The following is a 21,491-nucleotide window of genomic DNA, read 5'->3' as shown; positions in this document are numbered from 1 at the left end:
GAGGCACCCCCACCCTGCCATGATCCTACGGGTGATACGTGTCAGCTTGGCTCCTTTCTGGCTGGTGCCCGACCTATTTAAAACCGGTCTGCACGCATTCGGCTGGCTTCAGAAACCTTTTCCTCAAACTTTTACAGACCCCAATATGGAAAATGTCGTGGTCGTGGTTGGAGGGAACTCCCCGGACGTTGACCTTGAGCACGGGCTCTCCAGTTGGAGTGAACTGAACTACAGCGGAGGGCAGACATTAGACCTTCCGTGTGTCGTGGAAGGGGCGTGTCACAGACATGAGTTATCCTTCCATGAGATGGTCGTCCGTCAACCCCCACTGGCGCGGCCGTCCCTTCCTCAGTCCCCATCCCACGGGCAAGGTCGTCCCTCCCTCCCCACGCCCACCCGACGGGAGGCCGTCGTCGACCGTCCCCGGCTTCCGCCCACCCACCGGGACAAATGATGACATATAGCGGCCCCACTGTCCTCGCGCGGCCCGCACAGTCCCGCGCGGTCCCACCTGTTCACCTCCCCTCCCTCCCCTCCCCTCGCTGTCCCAGCCCCGCCCGCCCGTAAACAGACGGAGAGACGGCTCGCGCGCGCGCGCTCCTTTCGTGACGTCACAGCTCGTGCCGCGCGGCGGGGGCCTGACAGTTATGGGGCCGCCGACTGCGCCGCGACGGCTCGCCACTTGCCAGAGCGCTGATTGGATGTTAAAGCGGTGTGATTGTCAGTGACAGTGGCAGGGCGCTGTGGAGGGTCCGGTGGCGCGGGAGATGGTGCGACAGCGGTGGCAGTGGGGGAAGGGGAGGGAGCTTGACGGCGATGATGGTGGAGATGGTTTTATTGATGACGGTAGTGGTGTCGATTGCGCTAAGGATTACGATGGAGACGCCACTGCTGGAGACGCCACCGTTGGCGGAGGCGGCTGCCCTGCGCTGCGCCGAGCCGCGCCGCGCCGCGCCGCTCCTCGCCTCACCGCTCCGTAATGACCGAGCGGACATTAGCTGCCGCGGGCGGTTACCGGCGCTCGTTAATCATGCAGCATTATTACAGAGTGCTCTCGCGAGTGATTTATGCGGGCCATGTCGGGACAGCGTCGTCTGCCGTCACTGGCCGCCGCCGCGCGGTCACCTCTCTGGCGGGAGAAGTCGATCGGGCGGCCACCGCCCAGCCCACCGCCCTGCTCTCCGCCGCCCGCCGCCCGCCGCCCTGCCGGCGTCCAGCCGTCCGGCCCTGTTTTTGCTGGCGGTGCGCGGCCGCTGCCGCCGCCCACCGCTGGCCGCCACCTGATCATTTCTGACCGGCATATGCCATAATCTGAGAACATACAGGGTGTCTCAAAAGTTCGTTCACACATTTCCCATGCCAATAAAGCATATAAGAACCGGCCAAAAGTATAAGGTTTTGGTGTCTGTGTGTACACTAGACAAATATGCATGCTTTGACAACTGATTAAGAAGGTTGGAAACCAACCCCTTTGCTGTATCTCTAAAAATATTTGCCCATACCGATTTTTGTTGCTCCGTCAGCTGCCGGAGGCTGATAAAAGGTTACCAGCTTTCAAGCTCTTGCAGGGGAATCCCCTGCAGTTTCTGCGTCGGATTTAGTTTTGACTAGCTCCCCGGCAACATCTGATTTTCCCTGAAAGCCGACAGCTTGCATCGACACCATTCTTGAGTATTTTGTAGGCATTCTCTGGCGCTAACTCCTTCATGAATGACTGGCGCCGACATCCCAAGCGCCATTTTCCTTTTCAAAACGACCCCAGTCCTGAACAAACGGGAAGTGCCAGGAGTAAATTTTTCGCATCATATGGTAGCAGAATGTGTCGGACGTCTGTTTCTCAGACACATTGTGCAAATTTTGCAAATTCCAAGCGCTCGTCATTCCCCATGCCAAGACCTTCGCTCGGTTGCGGAGTGTTTTCCTCGGGAGATTTTCTGCTTTGTAAACGGCCCAAACCTGTCCATCGTGTGGTTTTATCGGGATTTTGTGTTTAAAAGAAAATTATTCGCTGCAGATCTGCCTCTTAAAACTTCGTTAGATAAAATTTTACAATAACTGACACTTTTGGAGGGTCAGGTGTCCTTGGCATTGACGATTTTTGTGTTATTGTCCCCAAAAATTAGCGTTATAGATATTATAAACAATTTTAAATTATAATTTGTCTTTTTACGATGACCTGCACTTTTTGAAAATGGGTAACCTCTGTCTGTGACCTTCTTGCCAGTTTTCAATAGTTATGACCGCATTTTCAGCTGCTTTCCGGAACACGAGTCTGCTGTCGTGCGAGGGTCGTTCAAAACGCCGTTAGTCTCGCATGGTTTCGTCCTTCAAAAATTTTAGCCACCGTTTTTATGAGATGATCATCATGTTGCACTCATCCTCGCCGACACTTAGCCATGTGTCATTTCCGACTTAACCATTCTCATTACTCCTGAAACAGAGAGTTTCACAACATACCCGACTTTGCAACCTACATTTTCGTGCCTGACCCATGGTCAGAGGTGAACCCTTTTTGTGAGCTCATGAAGGGTCGAATGCACTTGAAAGCAATGAGACTGCTTGAGGAAGGTTGTCACCAATGCCCATGCAAAATTTCGACTGTTAATTTCTTTTTGATTCAGAATTATTGACAAAAAAGCATGGCTGGTACCTGTGAACGAACTTTTGAGACACCCTGTATATCATTCGCCACCCTGTCGTTACCAGTGTTTTGTCGTAGTCGGCCGGCCGGCGGGCGGAAGGTCGTCCGGTGGCGGCCCGCTCGGGGCTTGCAGCGTGCACCTCGCCGTGATGCGGCACAACTGGCCCAGCGCGCCACACCACGCCGCGCCGCGCCGCCGTGCCGCCAACAAAAGGCGCCATATAAAATCATACGGGAGTAGCTGGGGCGGCGGCGGCCAGCGGCGTATTTAGAAAATCGCGAAGGGGGGGGCCAAGGGTTTGGAGGGCGCCACCTCACCCAAGGAGGGCGCCATACGGTCGCGAGATAAAAAATCACTCAACGGGGGGGGGGGGTTGGGAGGCGTTTTTTACCATGCCACCAGTTTTTTTTTTGCGTAACCTCGTATAGGTCGTGCTGCATTGATTTTGCATCGTGTGTATTCTTTATACTCCAGGTCACAAAAGGTCAAGTGGTCTTGAAATGCTGCGCCGAAGGCGCGCGAAATTTTTGAAAACAACCTTTTCCTCCGCTTTTTAGGCACGCCTTTTATACGATCACTGTTCAAAGCTCCTCTCGCTCTTTTACCAAATTTGAAGGTATAAAAATACCTAAGGTTTGGTCGGGCCGCTGCCACACAAACTGTATAGAAAGCTTGGCTCATGGGTGTCGATGTATAAAAGTTTATTGGCGGTGGCATATCTACGCACCAGATCACCGTATCGGATTGATACCGGAGCGCGAGATGCGTAAACATCATCCAAATTACCTCAGACCAGCCTTCATAGCCTTCTCACAGGTGCATACAGTGTACCCACATAACCAGTTTCAATCACCGAAACTTCAGATGCCTGCTGTTGCGGCCGAACCTGTTGACAATACTTAATCGTAATACATATAGATGCCATGATGCACGTAAAGTAGGATCAATCCGTTAAGACCAAAGACGTGTTTTATGCATCGTAGAGCGTAGATAGTTTTGGTAGGTATAGGTACTTCATTCATTGTGCTGAAGCCTGAATGCACGTTCATTTGTGGCAGTTTTCACAGGCAAGACATCAACTATGTGCAATAGAACGACTAAGTTGAAGAACATGCCAAAGGAGTAAATAAATGATAGGAGGGCAGCGATCAACGGATGTTGCCAATAGGTAGAAGGGCTGCGATCCACAGGAGGGCGCTAATAGGTAGAAGAGCCCCGATCAACATCCCGAGTTTCGACAGTAGGGCACCGATAGGTAGGAAGTTGGCGAGCAGCAGGAGGGCGCCAATGGATAGAAGGGCAGCGATCAACAGGAGGGCACCAATAGGTAGGAGGGCCCCGATCAACAATCAACAGGAGGGCGCCACCAGGTAAGAGGGTGGCGAGGAACAGGAGAGCACCAATAGGAGGGTGGCGATCAACAAGAGGTCGCCAATAGGTGGGAGGGCGGTCATCAACTGCAAGTCGCCAATGAGCGGAAGGGTGACGATTAAAATGGGGGTGGCAATGGTGAGGAGGGCGCCTTTGCTCAAGAGGATGACACGAACAGGAGGGCGTCTGTGCGGAGGGCGCTGGTCAACAGGAAGGTGCCAGTAGATAGGAGGGCGGTGATCAACAGGAGGGTGCCAGTGGTTAGGAGGGCGGCGATCAACACGAGGGCGCCAATAGGAGAAGGGCCCCGATTAGCATTCAACAGGAAGGACTAGGGAACCAATAGGTAGGAGGGCGGCACTGAACAAGAGGGTGCCAAAAGGAAGAAAGGCGGCCTTCAAAATTTCACATGAGGGCGCAATAGGTAGAAGAGCGCCAATAATTATGAGGACGCCGATCAGCAGAAGGGCGGCAATGTGTAGCAGGGTGGCGACCTACAGGAGGGCGCCTTCGGGTGAGAGGGCGCTTATTTACAGGACAGCGGCTTACATAGGCGACCACCGTTACGCTTAGAGAGCTACAGCCTACAAATGTGGTTGGAGGGCGCCCGAGGGAGCCCTCCAACCGTATTTGGAGGGCGTATTTGGAATGGGCGTCCTCCGAGGGCGCCCTCTATCCGTATTTTCCCTGTAAACACATTCGCGATTGGAGGGCGCCCTCCAGTCGCGATTGTTTTTCGATTCGATTATATCACAATTGCATTTGCGATTGGAGGGCGCCTTCGGCGCCCTCCAATCGCAAAGGGCGCCTTCGGCGCCCAAGGGGGGGGCCATGGCCCAGTGGCCCCCCCCCTGCCTACGCCCCTGGCGGCGGCGGCGGCGGCCGCGGGCGCGCCGTGTCGCCGCCGCGCCGCCCGCGGCCGGGGCGGCGCGTCCTTTGTACCGCCGCCGCCGCCGACAATGGGGGTCGGCCGGCGCTGGGAACGGCCCGCGCCGTGTGCCAATCGGAGACGGCCGCCCGCCGCCAGTGTCACGCGCTCGCCGGTGTCACATGCGCGACAAAATGGGCTCCGTGCGGCACTGGCTGTCGGGCCCTCCCCTCACTGCATGCTCGAGTGGACCGTCCCGGAAGCAGGGCGCTCGCTGCGGTCCTCGGTCCGTGCGCGCCGGCCGGCGTCCACCGCCCGCCCGGCGGATCAATTTATCCGAGCCTCGGCGGCGGCTGGAGCGGCCGCGGCGAGACCGGGGCGGTGTTGGGGCGTGCACATCAGAGAAACGGCGCACCGCGGCCGGCCAACGGCCCTAGCCGTCAGAGAAGCGCTCGTTATTGTTAGAACAATGGCCGTGGACGTCACTGTAACGGCTCGCACATCAGCCGAACGGCCGTTCACATCAGCCGAACGGCCGTTCGCGTCGGCAGAACAACTGCGGATGTCAGGAGGGCTGGGAATGTGTCGTGGGCACAGTGTCGCTGATGTGGGGACACGACGCCGAGCGTTCACCCAAGGAGCCGACACTCTGGGCACGGGACGCCTTATATCACTGGGTGGAGCCAGTTAATTTCAATAGTTAGCACCCGGGATATTAAACGCCTCGGTGATGATATCTTGACAGCTTGACTCTGGGCTGGCCGTTGGTTTTCACGAGCAATCAGCTGTGTTTACTGCCCGCTAACGGCACATGTCATCACTTGATGAAGCTACCAGTGACGGGGCTGTGTCATCCCGTATTCACCGAGCGGGGACTCGTGTCCTGGCCGTGCGCACTGGTCGGTCACCGGGTTATCTGGGGTCGGCCATCGGCGGCCGGTCGGCTGCGCGCACCCGCCGCGATCTTATCACAGATGGCCGGACTAACTAACGCTGCAATTACATGAATCATCGTACGGCGGGCCGTGTGCAGAGCGGCACCGGCCGCGCTCGCCGAGCTCAGACCGCGCCAGAGAGCCACGTGGCGGTCCAGTGTGTGTACTGTACAGGCGCTCTGTGCCTTCCGCTGTGGAGTTGCACCTCCGCCACGTGCTCAGATCGAGCGGAGGTGCTGATCTGACTGATATCCCGTCACGCAGATCTACCAAGATAAACATCAACTCCAGCCAGATATGGTCAAATCCACCGGAATTCACTTCGTCAGAGTTCAATGCATGGCGGCGAAGAGATTTGAGCTTTATATCGCGCCCACGATATTAAGTGCACTATCAATAGCGTCTTATGGATGATAGTCTCTTAGGAAACATTATGTAGGCCAGCACATTGAGATCTTCAAGAAGACATTATAAGGCTTATACCTTAGTATTTTCGTACTTAAACCATCGCCACCGCCCGGCCCTTGCCCGTTGGCTCCGGACTCTGCATCTGGCCTGGCACGGCTGAGCGAGCCCGGCACATGTGCGGCCGATCGTGGCGCATCTGCGGCGTGCTGCGGCGCATCTGCGGCGGTATCCCACCCGGCGCGGTGCGGCGGAGCGGCGCCGGCCGCCGCGGCGCGCCGCTCCGGTCGGCCAAATTACACGGTGCTGGAGAAATGATAGTGGCGGCCGGTCGTCTAGCCGGCGGCCACCGCGGCCGGCCGCGCCGGGCTTTTTACCGGGCCACCTCACGTACTCGGCAGAGCGGGCAGAGCGGGCTGCAGCGAGAGGAGGTGCACGAGAATGCCCACCAGAGCGGGGGAGAAGCGGGCGGGGAGAGTGGGGGAGACGGCAGCTGAGAAGGTGTCAGATGAGATCGGCGGTGATTGCTGAGATGAGTGCGTGTGTGGTGCTGCGACAGCGACGATACTGAGCAGGAAATCGTGCTGCAATCATTATCTGACTGCAATCCTTTCTGATATCATGATATGCTTTTATCAACCATTGCGAAGAGCTCCGCCCCTTCCTCAGCTCGGGAATGCAATTTAAGTGCCACACTAATATCTAATTCGACTAGATGGGCGGTGACCCCTCAATTAGTTAAACAAAACCCCTGCCGGTGCTGATTGCAAGCCACACCTGTGCTCGGCGCTGGGCCACACCTGCAGCGCTGCACTTCAGACCGGAGACCGCCGGCCGGCCGGAGACTGGCGGCTGTGGAGACTCAGCCGGGCTCCCTCACAGACGGAGACAACCCGACAGGCACCTAGCGAGCGAACTGAGTCACTGACAAATAGTAGCACTGATTTCGTCACAAAGTGTGCGTATATGGAGGCATTGCACATCTGAGGATGACGTGTTTATCCCCGTCTGTGCGGATTCAATCTCGGAAATATGCCGTGTTTTGATGTATGTTGCAGAGGTGTCGAAACGTGCGCCGACGCGCGGCAGGTAGTGTGTATTTTTCCCGATATATCCGCGGAGCGCACTCGGGCCGGCCGGTCGCTCGGCGCGGCGGCGGGAGCCGGTTTTTGTGCGGTGTCCGAGGAGCGGTGCCGAGAGGTGCCGCCGAGCCGCCGCCGGCACCGGCGCGCTCTTCGGGGAACGCCCGTCGACCGTCCGGCGGTCCGCCGAGCGCCGATTAAAATAGCTGGCTCGGCGCCCGGATGGAGCGATGGCCCTGTTTATTGTCCATGATGAGGCCGGACGCTTTTTGTGCAGCCGCTCGGTGGCCGATCGTAAACGTCGCTGGCTCGCGCCGGGCGCGATATACGCGGCCCTCGACCGCCTCTGTGCCGGCCCGGTGCCACCGTCAGCCGCACAGTGCTACCTGACGTCAGTCAGTCAGTGTTAACGTCAGCCGCCCAAGTGCCAACGTCACCCACCCACAGCTAACGTCAGTCGACCAGTTCAATATCAGCCGCCGCGGTACCCATATCAAACGACCAGTACAACATCAGCCGCTTAGCACTAATATCAGCCGCCTAGTCCAACGTCAGACTCCTGTGCCAATATCATCCCCCTGTGCCGCCGTCAGCCGTAACACAGTCATTAAGTGCTCATTTCGGCACCTCTGTACAGCTCCTGATAACTGGCTGCTGTAATGATGTTTGCACAATAGAGACAAAGTGTAGACTGCTGTCAATTTACCTGTCCGGTATTGCCCCAGTCGACACGGCGTGAAACAATCAGACTACCGCCTTACGCCTCCGTATCCGTGTTTCCTGGAGCGTTTCAAATGCCGTCTGAACCCCGCCTAATCCTGTTGGGGGCCGCTCGGGTGGCAAATTATCCCGCTTCCTAATGGAGTCGTCCGTCTATCCGGCGGCGTAATATCTGTTGTCACTCGCGCTGCTGGCTTATATCGCGTATGACGTTTTTATTGCACGCTAACACCTTCCGGAGGCCGGCACGGCGTTTATCGCCGCTCATCTTGGCATCCCACTGCGGGGGCTGGGGGGGGGGGGGGGAGGGGGAGCTGAGACCGGTTAGCCGGACGGCAGTTAGGTTCTTTTCGCCCGGGTGCGTCATTCGACCGGCGCTGCTGAGCCGCACGGTCACGGTCAGGGTCGAGGTCTGTGGGGCCGACCTTAGCCCCCTTCCCTCGCCCACTCCCCACAGTGCCGTTAGACGGTACCGGACACGACTGAATGGGCTATGAATGAATACATTTGTGTGTGATAGGCACAGACAGCACGGGCAGCAGTGGCACGTCATCACCGCGATAGCGGCGTGCCAACGGGTGACGCTGCATAACCTGAATCGGGTGGTCGGTGGACTGTTACATCGTTCTTACTTTTTTAAAGCTGTATTTGATTGATATGCTGTAGAAAACGAGATATGAAGCTGTTCATCTACATTCTACGACCTCTTAACCAATCTCACAAGTTCCAAAATATGTGTAAATTTAATCAAAATTGTTATAAAACCATGCCTCCAGCTGACTATCTCACCCTCCAACCACCCTGCAGAGCGGACATTGTACCCCCCCCCCCCCTCCCGCCTGTGCAGTGGGCGACCCCCCCCCCCCCCCGCCGCCGCACACCTCTCGGGCCCGGTGTTATCCATCTATGTTTGGCTGCAGTCGCCGGTCGCTGACGGCCGGGCGTTGCAGTCTCCGGCCGATCGGCTGGCTGCTTACCGCTGTCAGTCACGCCTGCCGCGGCTGCTGCAGAGCCGAGCCGAGCGGACTGGCGTTTCCTCGAACTGTGCAGACCGCCGCCGGTGGTGCGGTCTCAGCGGCGTGGCCCGCGGCCGCTCTGAACCCACGCCCGGGCGGGGTGTGAGCGTCCCGCTTCCCAGATGGCACGCAGAGGATCGGTACCCAAAGGCAGATCAGAGTCCGAGTCGGGATCCGATCAGTCCAGCCTGGAGCCGATCGGACCCGCCTGGATCCGATCGGGCCCGCCTGGATCCGATCGGACCCGCCTGGATCCGATCGGACCGAGTCGTGATAATGGCGCTCACTGGTTGGTATTAGCATTGTAGATGCGGCGGCGAACGGTCGGCGGCGGCCGCTGCAGTTGTCACTGAGGCCGGTCGGACCCGGAACGACGCGACACCGACCTTGTGCCGACCTTGCACTCCGCCACCGGCCTTGCTGAGGTCAAGGTCGCGAGCTGGCCAATCAGCCAATCAGCGTCTCGGGTTCCGGTGCGGCCGGTTCGTTTGCGGTGCGGATTAGTTCGTCAGTTGGTGACATACCAGGGAAATAAGCTAAAATTAGAGCGCTCTATTAATTGCTCCTGCCCCATGTTGAAGAGATACCCCTAAAAGCGTGATCTTTTATCGGCCCTTACGCAGCAAGGCAGTACTTCTCAGACCGGTGGATGGTACCAATAGAAAGACAATGCGTCAAAGATTAACATGAATAAATGAAAATAACATTAAAATGTTAATTAAGCGTAGAAACAAGTCCCAAACATAAGCTAATTATTGCTCCTACCTCGGCGACGGCGCTCCCCGCAGTCAGCGGAGAAGCTAAAATAAAAGCCACCATCCTCCTCCGTAAGTCAATTTTAGAGCGGCCGAGTGGACCGATGCGGGGCCACCAAACTGAGATAAGACGTGGCTAGCAATTGCAAACCGCCGACGTACAATATGGGATGATTACTCTGAAGCTTGAGTGAAAGCATGAGTAGATTGCAAAAAACGAAATGCATAGATTGGTTGATAGATTATGTGGCAATAGTACAATAGGCACAGCTCAATAGATGAAGCCATTTCTATGATGTTGACATTTGACATAACCCTTCCTCTCCTCACCTATGACCTAAGTGCATTGGCAGTTGCCGGCATAGTTTTTGAGCACGAGTGTAATTCGCCATCGGACCGCAATGCATGTTGCTAGGCTGCTGCAATTGCAACGAACATACGAATACTGCCTTCTTTTGTAGACGTTTGTTTTTTAGGCGGTCTTTGACGTACAAGGGGGAATACCTGTCGACAACTTGAGTTTCTCCGAATTTCAAAAACTCCCAGAATTTCAATTCCTTATGCACTGTTGTAGGTACAGCTATGTTCACAAGTTTTCGTTTCCTCCTGTTCTAAAAAGGATGATATTTGTCGAATTCGTGCGTCGCTGATAGGAGGGTGCGTTTAATAATTAGGCCCAACGCTTTCTGCATCCGCGAGTACCTTCAAAAGGGAACAACAGTTTCCATTTATTACACTATGGGACATGTGACAAAATGACCACTGGAACACACATGAAACGGAGATCATATTCCTAAAAATGTCTACAAGCACTTCTTTTCTGACACTTTTAGCAAATACCATCTCAAGTTAGGTGGTTGACAGACAGTCAATGGAGATCTGGGGAGACTGAGTGATGCCAATTCACCACTTAACTGATAATGAGGGCCGAGGGGAGAGAAACATGCAACATGCACAACTGACAACTTGATAAGTGACAAAACACTACCACTATTGCGCAGTGCACAACAAATTACAGCAGCCAGCCCAAAAATACTTTTGGTGGCTAATTGCAAAACAGGTCACTAATAAATGTCTTAGTTGCAGCTGAACACTGCACAATGTTCACACTGTTCACGCATTGAGTGAGATGCCACAGGTGGTTTGAATCACACTTTGGTACAACTGCAAATCTGAAGTGTTGTCATGAGGTTCATGCCTCCATGATCACAGCACTTTGGTTGTGGCTGGCATAACACTTGTAGTCTGCAGAGTTCCACATGAACTGCAGACACCTCATCTGGTGGTCTTCATGTTGCTCAACTTCTTCAGGAGGCAAATGTCGACCACCCAGCAGAAGCATGGTCCTGCAGAAAAGAAAGGTAATGCATAAGGTACAAACATTATCTGCTGAAACAGCCCCTTCTGTTGGCTGTTATTAAACTTTTAACATAACCTAACAACATGTAATCCATGTATATTACATTTGTTGAAGTAAAATACTGCCGGCTATTTCAAAACCAGAAAATGAAATTATATTGAGGCATAATTCACATGCTCAGCTATCAGTATCAAATAATAAATTAATTTAAAATTTGGAATATCCTATAACACACATTCATAGAATATTCTACTTCACGTCACAAGGACTCACAATCTTTGTTGGGTGTTTGATTGACGCATTGACTAAGTTTGTCTTAGGTTTTATTATTGCAAAAAATTCATATTGCATTATTGTATCAAAATACTGCCAGCAATAACAAAACAAGAACATGAAATGTCAATGAGCAAGCCACCTTTCCTAAAAATGGGTTACTTTGAAAAGAATTTTAGTTTCTTTTAAGGAAAAGGAGAAATGAGTATCAGGTAATGAAAACCACTCAACCAGCAAGTGGCTGGGTGGTTTCACAGCAAACATCAAGCCAAAACATATATTTACATTTATCTAACAATTGAGCCATTTGACTACTACCAGGATATGTGAGCAAAATAAGCATCCAATTATCCAATGTTGACTTACTTGCAAAGTTTATGCCTTATGTTATGAAAATGTGCCACTAGAATATGATACTTATCATCAAATATTATTTAATTTACGATTTATTTCGATCGAAACACACATGGAGTTCCGCGCCATTTTCGTCGACGATGAATATGATCGTGTTTCATGAAGAGATAAGGGGTTTCAATGGTCTTTCAAAGCAATAATTTGATGCAAAATTTGGTAGGAAATAATATAAAGCTGGTTCAAATGGCCATCAACCATTTAAAACACCGAAAATACTCACAACTCCGTTCCAACGACCACGCAGCACCGCGCACGCCACACAACTGGCACAATGCCAAAACTGCTGTCACAGCAGAAATGTTTTTTTTTTCTCGATTGCAATTGTGGAATTATTTATAAAACAGAAGATGCTCTTTCCGAAAAAGAGACTGATTTTATACACAGATGCATGGAAAATAAAAAAATCCCGGTAAGTTTATTTGTATTGTTTTGTCGATTTTGACATGCTCCTAGTTTGCAGCCATATTTCGATAAGTTCTACAGGGAGTTCAAAATTATTTCAGGACCAATCTTTTCCTCGTTCATTTTCCCGTCGATCATGAAATTTTTAGAGCGGAACAATTAGTTTCCAGGCGGTCCGAGCGGTTTTCGTGAGAAGGGTGCAAAAATCGGCGTCATTTTTAGAGCCTCGACACCAGCTCAACACAGGACCCTATGGGAGACGGTGAAGTAGCGGAAGCAATAAATAGAGCGCTCTAATTTTAGCTTATTTCCCTGGTGTGTCACCGACTGTCGTCCCCGAGCTCGGAATGTGCGCTGGGAGGCGGCGGACCCGCGGCGCCGCGGCCGTCGTCTGTGTCGCGCCTTCCCGTTCGTACCGGTCGCTCAGCGCAGCGTTCACTGTCGCCGCAGAGGACGCTTGTTTGCACTTACGGCGGGATCCGCGCGCGCGCGTAAAAAGCGGCACAAAAAGGCGCGCCCGCCGGCCGATCGCTGACCGCTATGGATGGTCGCCGATGACAATGGAGCGGCGCGGCGCGGTGCCGGCGCCGCGCCATCCCCCGCCGCTGCTGTCGGTCACCGCCGCCGGTGCAGCGCATATAAAGTGGGCCCGGCCACCGCGGCCACGGCTCCGGCGTCGGCGGCGTGCCGGCGCGGGTGGCGGTCTGTCAACTGTCATGCCCGCCGCCCGCGGCGCCCGCCCGTCCCAGATGAGTTATGGTGACAGCCCACCGGTCCGACATGAATGAACTGTTTTGAGTGGTGTCACTCGCTCGATTGCGGACGTGATGCCGGAGGGATGCCGGTGATTCCTGAACTGAGCTGGGCAGGTGTGGAGAGGACACTGGAATGGTTTTCAACAAAATGAATGGGGTACGGATGATGGCGGAAAAAGGTGGACAGGACAAGGTGGACAAGGTGCTTTTGCCTTGCGGCATCACGATCGACGTGTAATAAAAAATGTCGGAGGGGATATTGATAACTTCCAAAACTGTCAGTTTCCTCATCAGCATCACAGATGCTGACTTCAAACGGAAGTCAGGGTCTAACTATCCAGGCGTCTCTTCCACCGACCTCAAATCCGGTTTCTCAGCGTCTCCTGTCCCTCACTCTCAAGGCTGCACGAAGTCTCCCTGAAATATACTTGGAGCCTTCCAGGAGTCTCCTCGGAGTCCTCCGCATCTGGTGGTCCTTTTCCGATATCCCATCTTGATCTTCTCTTCTCCTCGACGTCTTGCCCTTTTCTCGCCTCCTCTCCCCGACGTCTCTCGTCCTCTCAGCCCCTTCCTCTCGCCGGCACGGTGACACCGGCTCAGTGTCGCGCCAATTTGTCTCGTTTTTGTCCCCGTCGGAAACGCAAACATGCCGGGCGGCTGCAATAAAAACGCCACCCACTTACCCGTCGGAAAACACTGCAATTACGCGCCATTACCGGCCGCTGCTGAGCCGGCAGGTCGACTTCCGCCGGCGACACCCCCATCAGCCGGCGCGCTCTCAATGTCTGCCGCCAGCGCGCCGCTGCACGCCGCGCTTTGAGCCGCCGCGCCGCGGTGGCGGCCGCAACAGCCGGCCCTTTGATGTAACCGATGTGTCCATTTTCGATTTTCACGCCGATCGGGTGGTGGTCACGTGATGTCGGCCGAAGGTCACGTGATGCCGGCTGGCCGGGTCACGTGACGCGCTGAACGGCAGGTCACGTGACGCGCTGAGCATCAGGTCGGGAAACCTCTGATAATGGAGAGTAATGGGCGCGGCGCGGTCGGCCTGGCGATGGCCGATGGCAGGCCGTCATGCAAGCCGACCGCCGCGCCGCAAATTGCAGCTCCGCGCCGCTGCTCGTCGCCGATTCTCGGAGATGGCGGCGGCGGCGGCAGCGCTGGTGGCAGCGGAGGCGCGGACGGTGATGAAATGCGGCTGTAATTGGCGCAGTTTCCGCACGCGGTCTCCTCTCTCGAGTTGGCGGCGGTTAGGATAAGTGGCAGTGTGGTCCATTCTCCTGAGCCACCATCCGCGCATTGCCTCGCCACCCGTACCGACTCGATCTCGAATTTACGACTGGGCGCAGCATCATTACTTTTACAACACCCGGCGGTTGCACTGCATGCCTCTTCCAGAACTGCCGACAGACGAATTTCCGTCCCAAATGATAATTGTGCAGGGACACGAAACGCTGGCCGTCTGTGTGGCGCTGGGGCCGGCCCTGCTGGCGCCCGAGGCAGAGTTCCCTGAACACCCCGCCCTGGTACCGGCTCACCAAGGCCAGACGTTGTGTGAACCCCGGTCGTTAGGGTTCGGTCGCGTGAAGACTGCCAGTTAGATGATGGATTCTCAGTGCGGGTCGGCCTGGCGGTGCCGCGCCGTGCCGGCCGCCCCGCCGCCGCCGGCCGCCACTCTCCTCTGTTGCCGGGGACTGCACGGATGTCTGTAATTAATTCACGAAACTCATAATGTCTGCCGGCTGCCGCAAATCAGCAACTGTGTACCGACGTGTCGGCACCGCGGCATCCGACGGTCGGCGGTCGGGTGCGACCCGGGCCCTCGTGGGTAACGCGGTGGCCGTTCTGGTGGCGGCAGCGGCCGCGACCAAATCCACGGCAAGAGTACCGAGGCTTATGGGTGCCCGACACGGATGTCGGACAGCACTGCTCGGTTTGTCCCTGAGACCGACTGCGCTGCTAAGTTCGCCCGTGACAGCCGGTGTTGCTCAGTTCGTCCGCGACTGGCGTTGTCACTTCACTGCTCAATCCGTTCGTCTCAGACGGTGCTACTCAACTGGCCTGTTGCTGACAGTGCCACAGCGCTGCTCGTTGTCAATCCGTCCGTCTCGGACAGCGCTGCTCAGTTTACCCCGTCCGATGGAGACGGCATCTCCAGTGATGATCGCCCCCGCTCTGCCGCGCCGTGACCGTTACCCAGCAGCGCGCAGGAAACGCTCTAATCGCTGCATGGAGGCGAGACGGCGCGTTTTATCGGCCCGGCTATATTTATCCACTATTACCGTATCGTAAAATAACAATTATGTTCGCTGATACGCAGAACGGTGCCCGCGGCTGCGAGATATCGGCCGCAGTGGACCGACCTAACAGTTTTGTTTACCACGTCAGCGGGAGCTCTGTGAAATACGCGCCCGAGGCGATCTTTTTAAGGGCTGCGATGGATGCGGCATGGCCATTTCCGACTCTAGTAGATGTATAGGCTACCCATTTAGGTACCCATATTTATGATGAAAGTATGAGGTATAACGCCTTTTATCCGATGCTAACTAGCCATTTTTGTTCAAATCGGTCATCCTGCCCATCATGATTTGCTTTTTTGTTCACTTTCGAAATTCAGGTGTTTCTTTGATTAAAAAGTATGACGTTAAGCTTTAAGAGTTTAGGTGTACCTAAATGTAAAAAATAAGCGGCTTATCATAAGACATTTTAAAATACATTTTATTTCATAACATGGGTGTAATAACCAAATTCTCTAACAATTCAACTGCTATATCTATAATCTGTATTGCCCTCAAGAGCTGAAGCCAAAGCTTGTTCGAGAAACCCCAACTTTCACACATCCCCGGTGCGAGTTCCTCCATCCACTCCGGCGTGTCCACACTCCACGCCGGCAGTGGTGACACGGTGTGTCATCGAAGGGGCCAATTTGTCGGCGCCGTGTCACCGCAAATGACGAGCCGCCGGCGGGCTGCGGCCGCCCCCACCAACTCGGGGGCGTGTGAACCCGACTCGCAGAGCTGTCATTGCCTCGCCAGCCAAGATGGCCGCGCCCGTGAGAACCGGTGAGCGCCGAGGCGGCTGGCCCACCGACACAGGGCCACTAATCATCGCTACTCGTGGGCGTGTGACACGACCGTCACAGAGGGGCTGTGACAAGGACTGTCACGCGGGGGAGGGGGGCGCCTGGTCGCACGATGTCGCCTGGTCCGTCACAAGGGGAGCTGTATAGTCGCAGCACAGAGTCGCTAGGCTAGAATGTCGACGGACGGGTTGGCTGATATGGCATGATCGGTGCGGCTAACGTCAGCCTTGCGTCGAATGTGACACTATATAGTAGGCACTGAACTATCGTACCGTGTCGAGTGTCAGCATTCCCATAAATCGCCGATGACGGTGCGTGGTTTTAAAATATTTATCGGAGTCACCCTTTTGACGGGTGAACTAATTCAGGCATTCTAAAATAGTCTGTCTGCATCATGTCCATGAAAGCTGATAAGACGATAAAGTAAATTTTCAGGTACTTTGCTCATCGATTTAAAGAGGAGCTCACTAGAAGCAATGACAATTGACTGCTAAATAATTATCCACTTATTTGTCCACCGGAAAACCGCAATAAATGACGCATGCTTTCGAAACGCATTGCTCTACCAAGTTACCAACTCAACAAGCATCCCCACTTGCCAAATTGCACAGCCTGCGCGCGACCATCACTCAGCTATGCGAAATTAGTGTGAAATGAGACGTATGGAACCAAATAAGGCCGCCGACTTTACGACCGCCGACCAGCTTTGATCGGGGCTTGGCGGGGGACATTTGGCCGCCGTAACGGGCGGTTTACGGCCGTTTAGGCCAGCGCAACACGGCACCGGGGCGCCACGAGCGGACTCCTTCTGGGAAGGGTTAATTCCGGGAGCCGTTGCCGATTTGAGATCGGTGTGTGACGAATGGCGAAACACGACGGCCGTACTTAGCGGGCTCGTCTCTGACATTAGCCGGCCCATGGTGCTGATTAGGAGCTGCAACAGACAGCAGCTTATTGTTTCGCCGAGCCGTTCGTTCAGATGGTGCCGCAACCACTAAGTGCCTTTCGGAGCTGCTTTGAGTATAGTGCACGGCTCCATCCAGTTCTGCCGAACGTTCCTTCCCTGACATTTTTCTCACGGTTTGTTGAAGCCATTTTAACCGTAATTGTAACGTTTCTATAGCCATGTAGAATACTTTCTCCCGAGGGCACCAAATACAATGCTTCGAACGAGTCTTGTCACCAAATTGTTCTCAAAACTCAATGGGAGCCTGAGACCAAACGTTCGAAGTGACGCTCCATGCCTATGAGTCTCCATGTCTGACCCGTCTCGCCATCTGTGTTCCCAGCCGAGCGATCAAGACCAACCCGGACATCCTACCGAGCACGCCGCTCTCCAGCCTGCTGCGGGACGACTTCTGGGGCACACCGCTCAGCCACAGCGGCTCGCACAAGTCCTACCGGCCCATCACCGTGCTCAGCTTCCGGCTCAACTACCTGGCCGGCGGCCTCCACCCCTGGGGCTACCACCTGGTCAACGTGCTGCTGCACTGCCTGGCCTGCGGCCTGTTCGGCCAGCTGTGCGCGCAGCTGCTGGGCGCCGCCTCGCCGGCCGCCTGGCTCGGCTCGCTGCTGTTCGCCGTGCACCCCGTGCACACGGAGGCTGTTGCCGGCGTGGTGGGACGTGCCGACGTCGGCGCCGCCGTCCTGTTCCTCCTCAGTTTCGCCGCGTACGGGCGATATCTGCGGCAGCGTGACGCTCGCGACACCGTGCGGCCCGCGCTGCGCAATGGAAGTGCGTCAGGTCACCACCACGCGGCGCCACTGCCGCCGCCGCCGCGACACTGGCGACATCTGTTGGCGTGCTTTGTCCTCGCCGCGGCTGCCATGCTCACGAAAGAGCATGGCATCACAGTCATGGGCGTCTGTGTGGTGTACGACCTGCTAGTATACAACAAACTCACCACGAGAGATCTTTCACAATTCTTCTCAGCGGTAAGTCTACCCGAAAAATGACCGGTTGCATTTTATGATTATTATTATTATTTCATGGACAGCTCTGGATGGCAATGTGTGTTTACGAGAGGAATAAGAGTTGTCTGCCTTGCAAACAACTCTTTGTATAGCAGTTCTGTTTTCGCTTCAACTGTTACTGTTAGTTCATTTAATCCACATTTTGAGATAGGCATACCGAGACTATTTAATTTTTTGTTACGAGCCCGGCAGGTGAAGTCTTTCCGGACCTACGGATGTTAGGCCGACTTTAAACGGTTACGGATGCATCATAAAGTGACTGTAATAACTAATAGATTTATATTTCCTTTTCATTGGCGTTTGCGTTGTCTGTTCGTTTTATTTATTCATTTTGCTAGGAAGGGATAAACAATAATGTCTCGAATCTTCATGATCAAGCTTTTTTGTATATTCAGATATGATAAAGATATCCTTATAGGTGGCCGTTGAAAGTCGGCTTCGTTTAAAATATGCCTATTTTCACGAATTGCGATATTCAAACATAATTCTAATTTGCCCAAGCATCGCAATCATTTCACCTTGTCATCCGTTTACTCACTTGTGTTGATCAGATAGATAATGTCCCGTGCAGCATAACATCACATGCATCACATGCATTCATTGAGAAGTGTTACCTGTTTTTACTTCTGTGCTTCGTTTGAATGACAGCCTTATCTGTATAATTGCATTGTTGGTAATCGATCAAACGTCATATCGCCGCTCGCATCACGCGGCTGGTCGGCTGCACCGCCTCGCCACTCGGCAAATACCCAATTAGGCACCACGGCGCGCTGATGCCGGCTGGAATGCACACAAAATAAACGAGCGACACCGCGTGTTGACAGCGCCCGCCGCGCCGAGGTGCGCGGATCGTCACCGGCCGCGCCGAGATGGTTAATGTCTTAAACTCGTGGCCAGGAATGCCTCCAAAACCGACAGGTCGCCGCGCTCATCCATCAACTCGCGAAGACTGAACACCATTTATCAAATTAGCGGCGTACGGCGGCCTCTGGGCTGAGAATGATGACGGGTTATGGGTGCGTGATGCGCGGTGAAGTTGTGACCCATGTTGTGTTTCGAGTGTTCAGGGTCAGACTGGGGACATTGTCCCATTGCGTCACTGAGCTGCTGAGCCTTCTCGGGAGCTCGCTGTGATCATATCAAAAGGACGGGCTGACGTCCCATTCGTTGGGTTTCCTATGATTAACTAGTCGGCACAAAAGCTTCCTTTTTATAGTGACGTCGGTCAGGTCCCAGTGAAGGGTAGAATGCAACATATCTGCATGTTAATCGCAAGATTGTCCGCACCTGACGAGTACCTACCGACTTCCGTGCAAAGTGTCAAGCTGCTTAGGATCACAGATCAAAGAGTTTTTTTTTTCTGAAAAGCAGCTTGTAATATGTAAAAGGAATACACACCGTTACCGAGCTTACTTAATCTTAGACAAATGACGCGGCAAAAATAGGGAATGAGCCGGTCCCGAAATAACTTTTTCGTGCGGGTTCAGTATTTATAGACAGCTGATATCCAGTGGATAAATTTACTCCTCTCCCGCATCTGACGATCTCGGAGCCATATTTGGCGCGCCGTTCGAAGCCGACACCTTATCTGGGACACCCGGGACTGTGGGCGACTGACATCCGTCTGTATGGGGCGCGGGGAGGGGCGGCAGGCTGCCCTCAGAAGGCCCCTGCAGCCACCTAATGGCGCCGGGACACGGCCGCGACACGGCGCCGCTGTCCGGCCCGACGGAGACGCCTGACAGGCGACACCGTCACATCGTCACGCTGATGGCGCGATGACGGACGCGGCGCGGCGGCGGCGATCTCACACCGATGGTGTCGCCCTGCCGGCGGCGGCGGCGGCGGCGGCGGCGCGCGGGCCGACCGGCCCCGCTCGGCCGCGCTATTCATGATATTCTACCGCAAAGCCGTGATGGATGACGTCGGCCTTCCGCGCCGCTTCTGGCTCGGCGGCGATCGGCGGCGCACTGCGGCGAGCCGCGGCGCGTTGCAGCGGCCGGCCGAGTGCCGAGAGAGCGCGATGTCGCCGGCGATTTGGGCAGGTGTCGTGCCGAGATACGGTCGCGCCGAGGTATGAAAAATACATCACTGGGATGCCGGTCATCTATCATCGATGCTTAACTACTGTTGCACCTTCAGCGCGCTCGTAAAAGCTGCATAGTGCTTATTGATGCCTTTTGCGAGGCTGGTATTGATACATATGGGGAGTGACGCGGTGGTGAAAGGGGTGCCGCCGGCCGCCAGACACCCTCGTAAAACTGACGGAGCAGTATAATCTACGGCCATTTTTTCGCTGCCGCTCGTATCAATCACAATCGGGAGACGCCGCATTGTTAAACGGTCTACGGGATGTTTCGGCTGCGCTCATCATTCTCATAACCCTGAGCGCCTTATATAATATTTGATGATATTTGACAAGTTTATGTTTAGTGAAGGGCTGATAGCAGCTTTGCTGCCAGCTCTTGAACCCTTACTTATGCAAATGTCTATATTTCAACATTTCGGGTCGATGGTTGTGTATTTTGTTGCTGAAAAATTTCCCGCGTGATCATAAGGATTATCTGGATTGCTCTTCATTCTTCAGTTGCTCAGAAGCATAGCACCTATTTCCCATTCAAGCGTTTGTATTCGATCGGATACCGCTTGCTCTGCTTATGTATGCACACAGGCCTGATGAATCGGTCAAACAGAAGCGCTCGGGTGTTTGCACGGTGCCCTAAAGCACGTGTACTGTTGACGATACAGCCATCGATAGGGCGTGTATAGCTGGTGCAGCCAACTCATGACGGAGTCACACGTGGACAGAGCTTCTCCGGGGGTCACTCAGTTCACCTAACGCTGTCAGGGATATTGCAACCTGAACTCTAAACACCCCGGAAACCGCTCAAGTGCTCAGTGCCAAACTCACGACAAACGCTCAACTGAATCAAAAAGCGTCCCTTAGGCTGCTAAACAAAAACACAGCTTTTATCCTGGCTGCTTTACATATGACATCAAAATAATGGTTGACCGTCAATAGGTATAATCGGAATTAAATCGGAATGCTTATTGAATGGTGGAATTATACGAGCAAATAAAGTGAAAATCATTGAAATGCCCAGCTGTTATGTTTCCTTCAGAGATCTGTTGGGCTCTGATGACTTCATGCATACATGTAGAAAATCCTCATGTTTCTCCAGTCTCTTAACACCCGTAAAAGAACCGATGAATCTCATGAATCTTGTATCCACTGCTGTCCTCCCTGAGTAAAGTGCTGTGTTTTTCGCCACCAATCCTCGCCATCTTCGTCTCAGCCTTCTCTTATATGAAAAACGATGACCACCGACTAGCCGACAATTCATGACTTCATATGGCCGCTGGAGAGCCAAAGTTGAATTGACATGTTCTCATCGACTGTCACACACCGTCTAACTCTCCGATCTGCATTGCACTCC

At 54.1% G+C, this 21,491-nt stretch overlaps 1 protein-coding gene across 1 annotated transcript in view; it reads left to right on the top strand.

Moving 5' to 3' along the window:
- The window catches only part of LOC122372671 (protein O-mannosyl-transferase TMTC2-like), a 59,743-nt gene that overhangs the window by 15,987 nt on the left and 22,265 nt on the right, over positions 1-21,491 (top strand). Inside the window, exon 2 of the mRNA XM_043350183.1 lies at positions 17,370-18,015. Within this exon, the coding sequence (XP_043206118.1) occupies positions 17,370-18,015 (646 nt within the window). The remainder of the gene's footprint in view (positions 1-17,369; positions 18,016-21,491) is intronic.

The sequence above is a fragment of the Amphibalanus amphitrite genome, unplaced genomic scaffold (assembly GCF_019059575.1).
Source record: "Amphibalanus amphitrite isolate SeventyFive unplaced genomic scaffold, NRLGWU_Aamphi_draft 001384F_arrow, whole genome shotgun sequence".
Classification (NCBI taxonomy): domain Eukaryota; kingdom Metazoa; phylum Arthropoda; class Thecostraca; order Balanomorpha; family Balanidae; genus Amphibalanus; species Amphibalanus amphitrite.
Note: the sequence above shows the minus strand (reverse complement) of the source record. Positions and strands in the feature narration are given on the sequence as shown.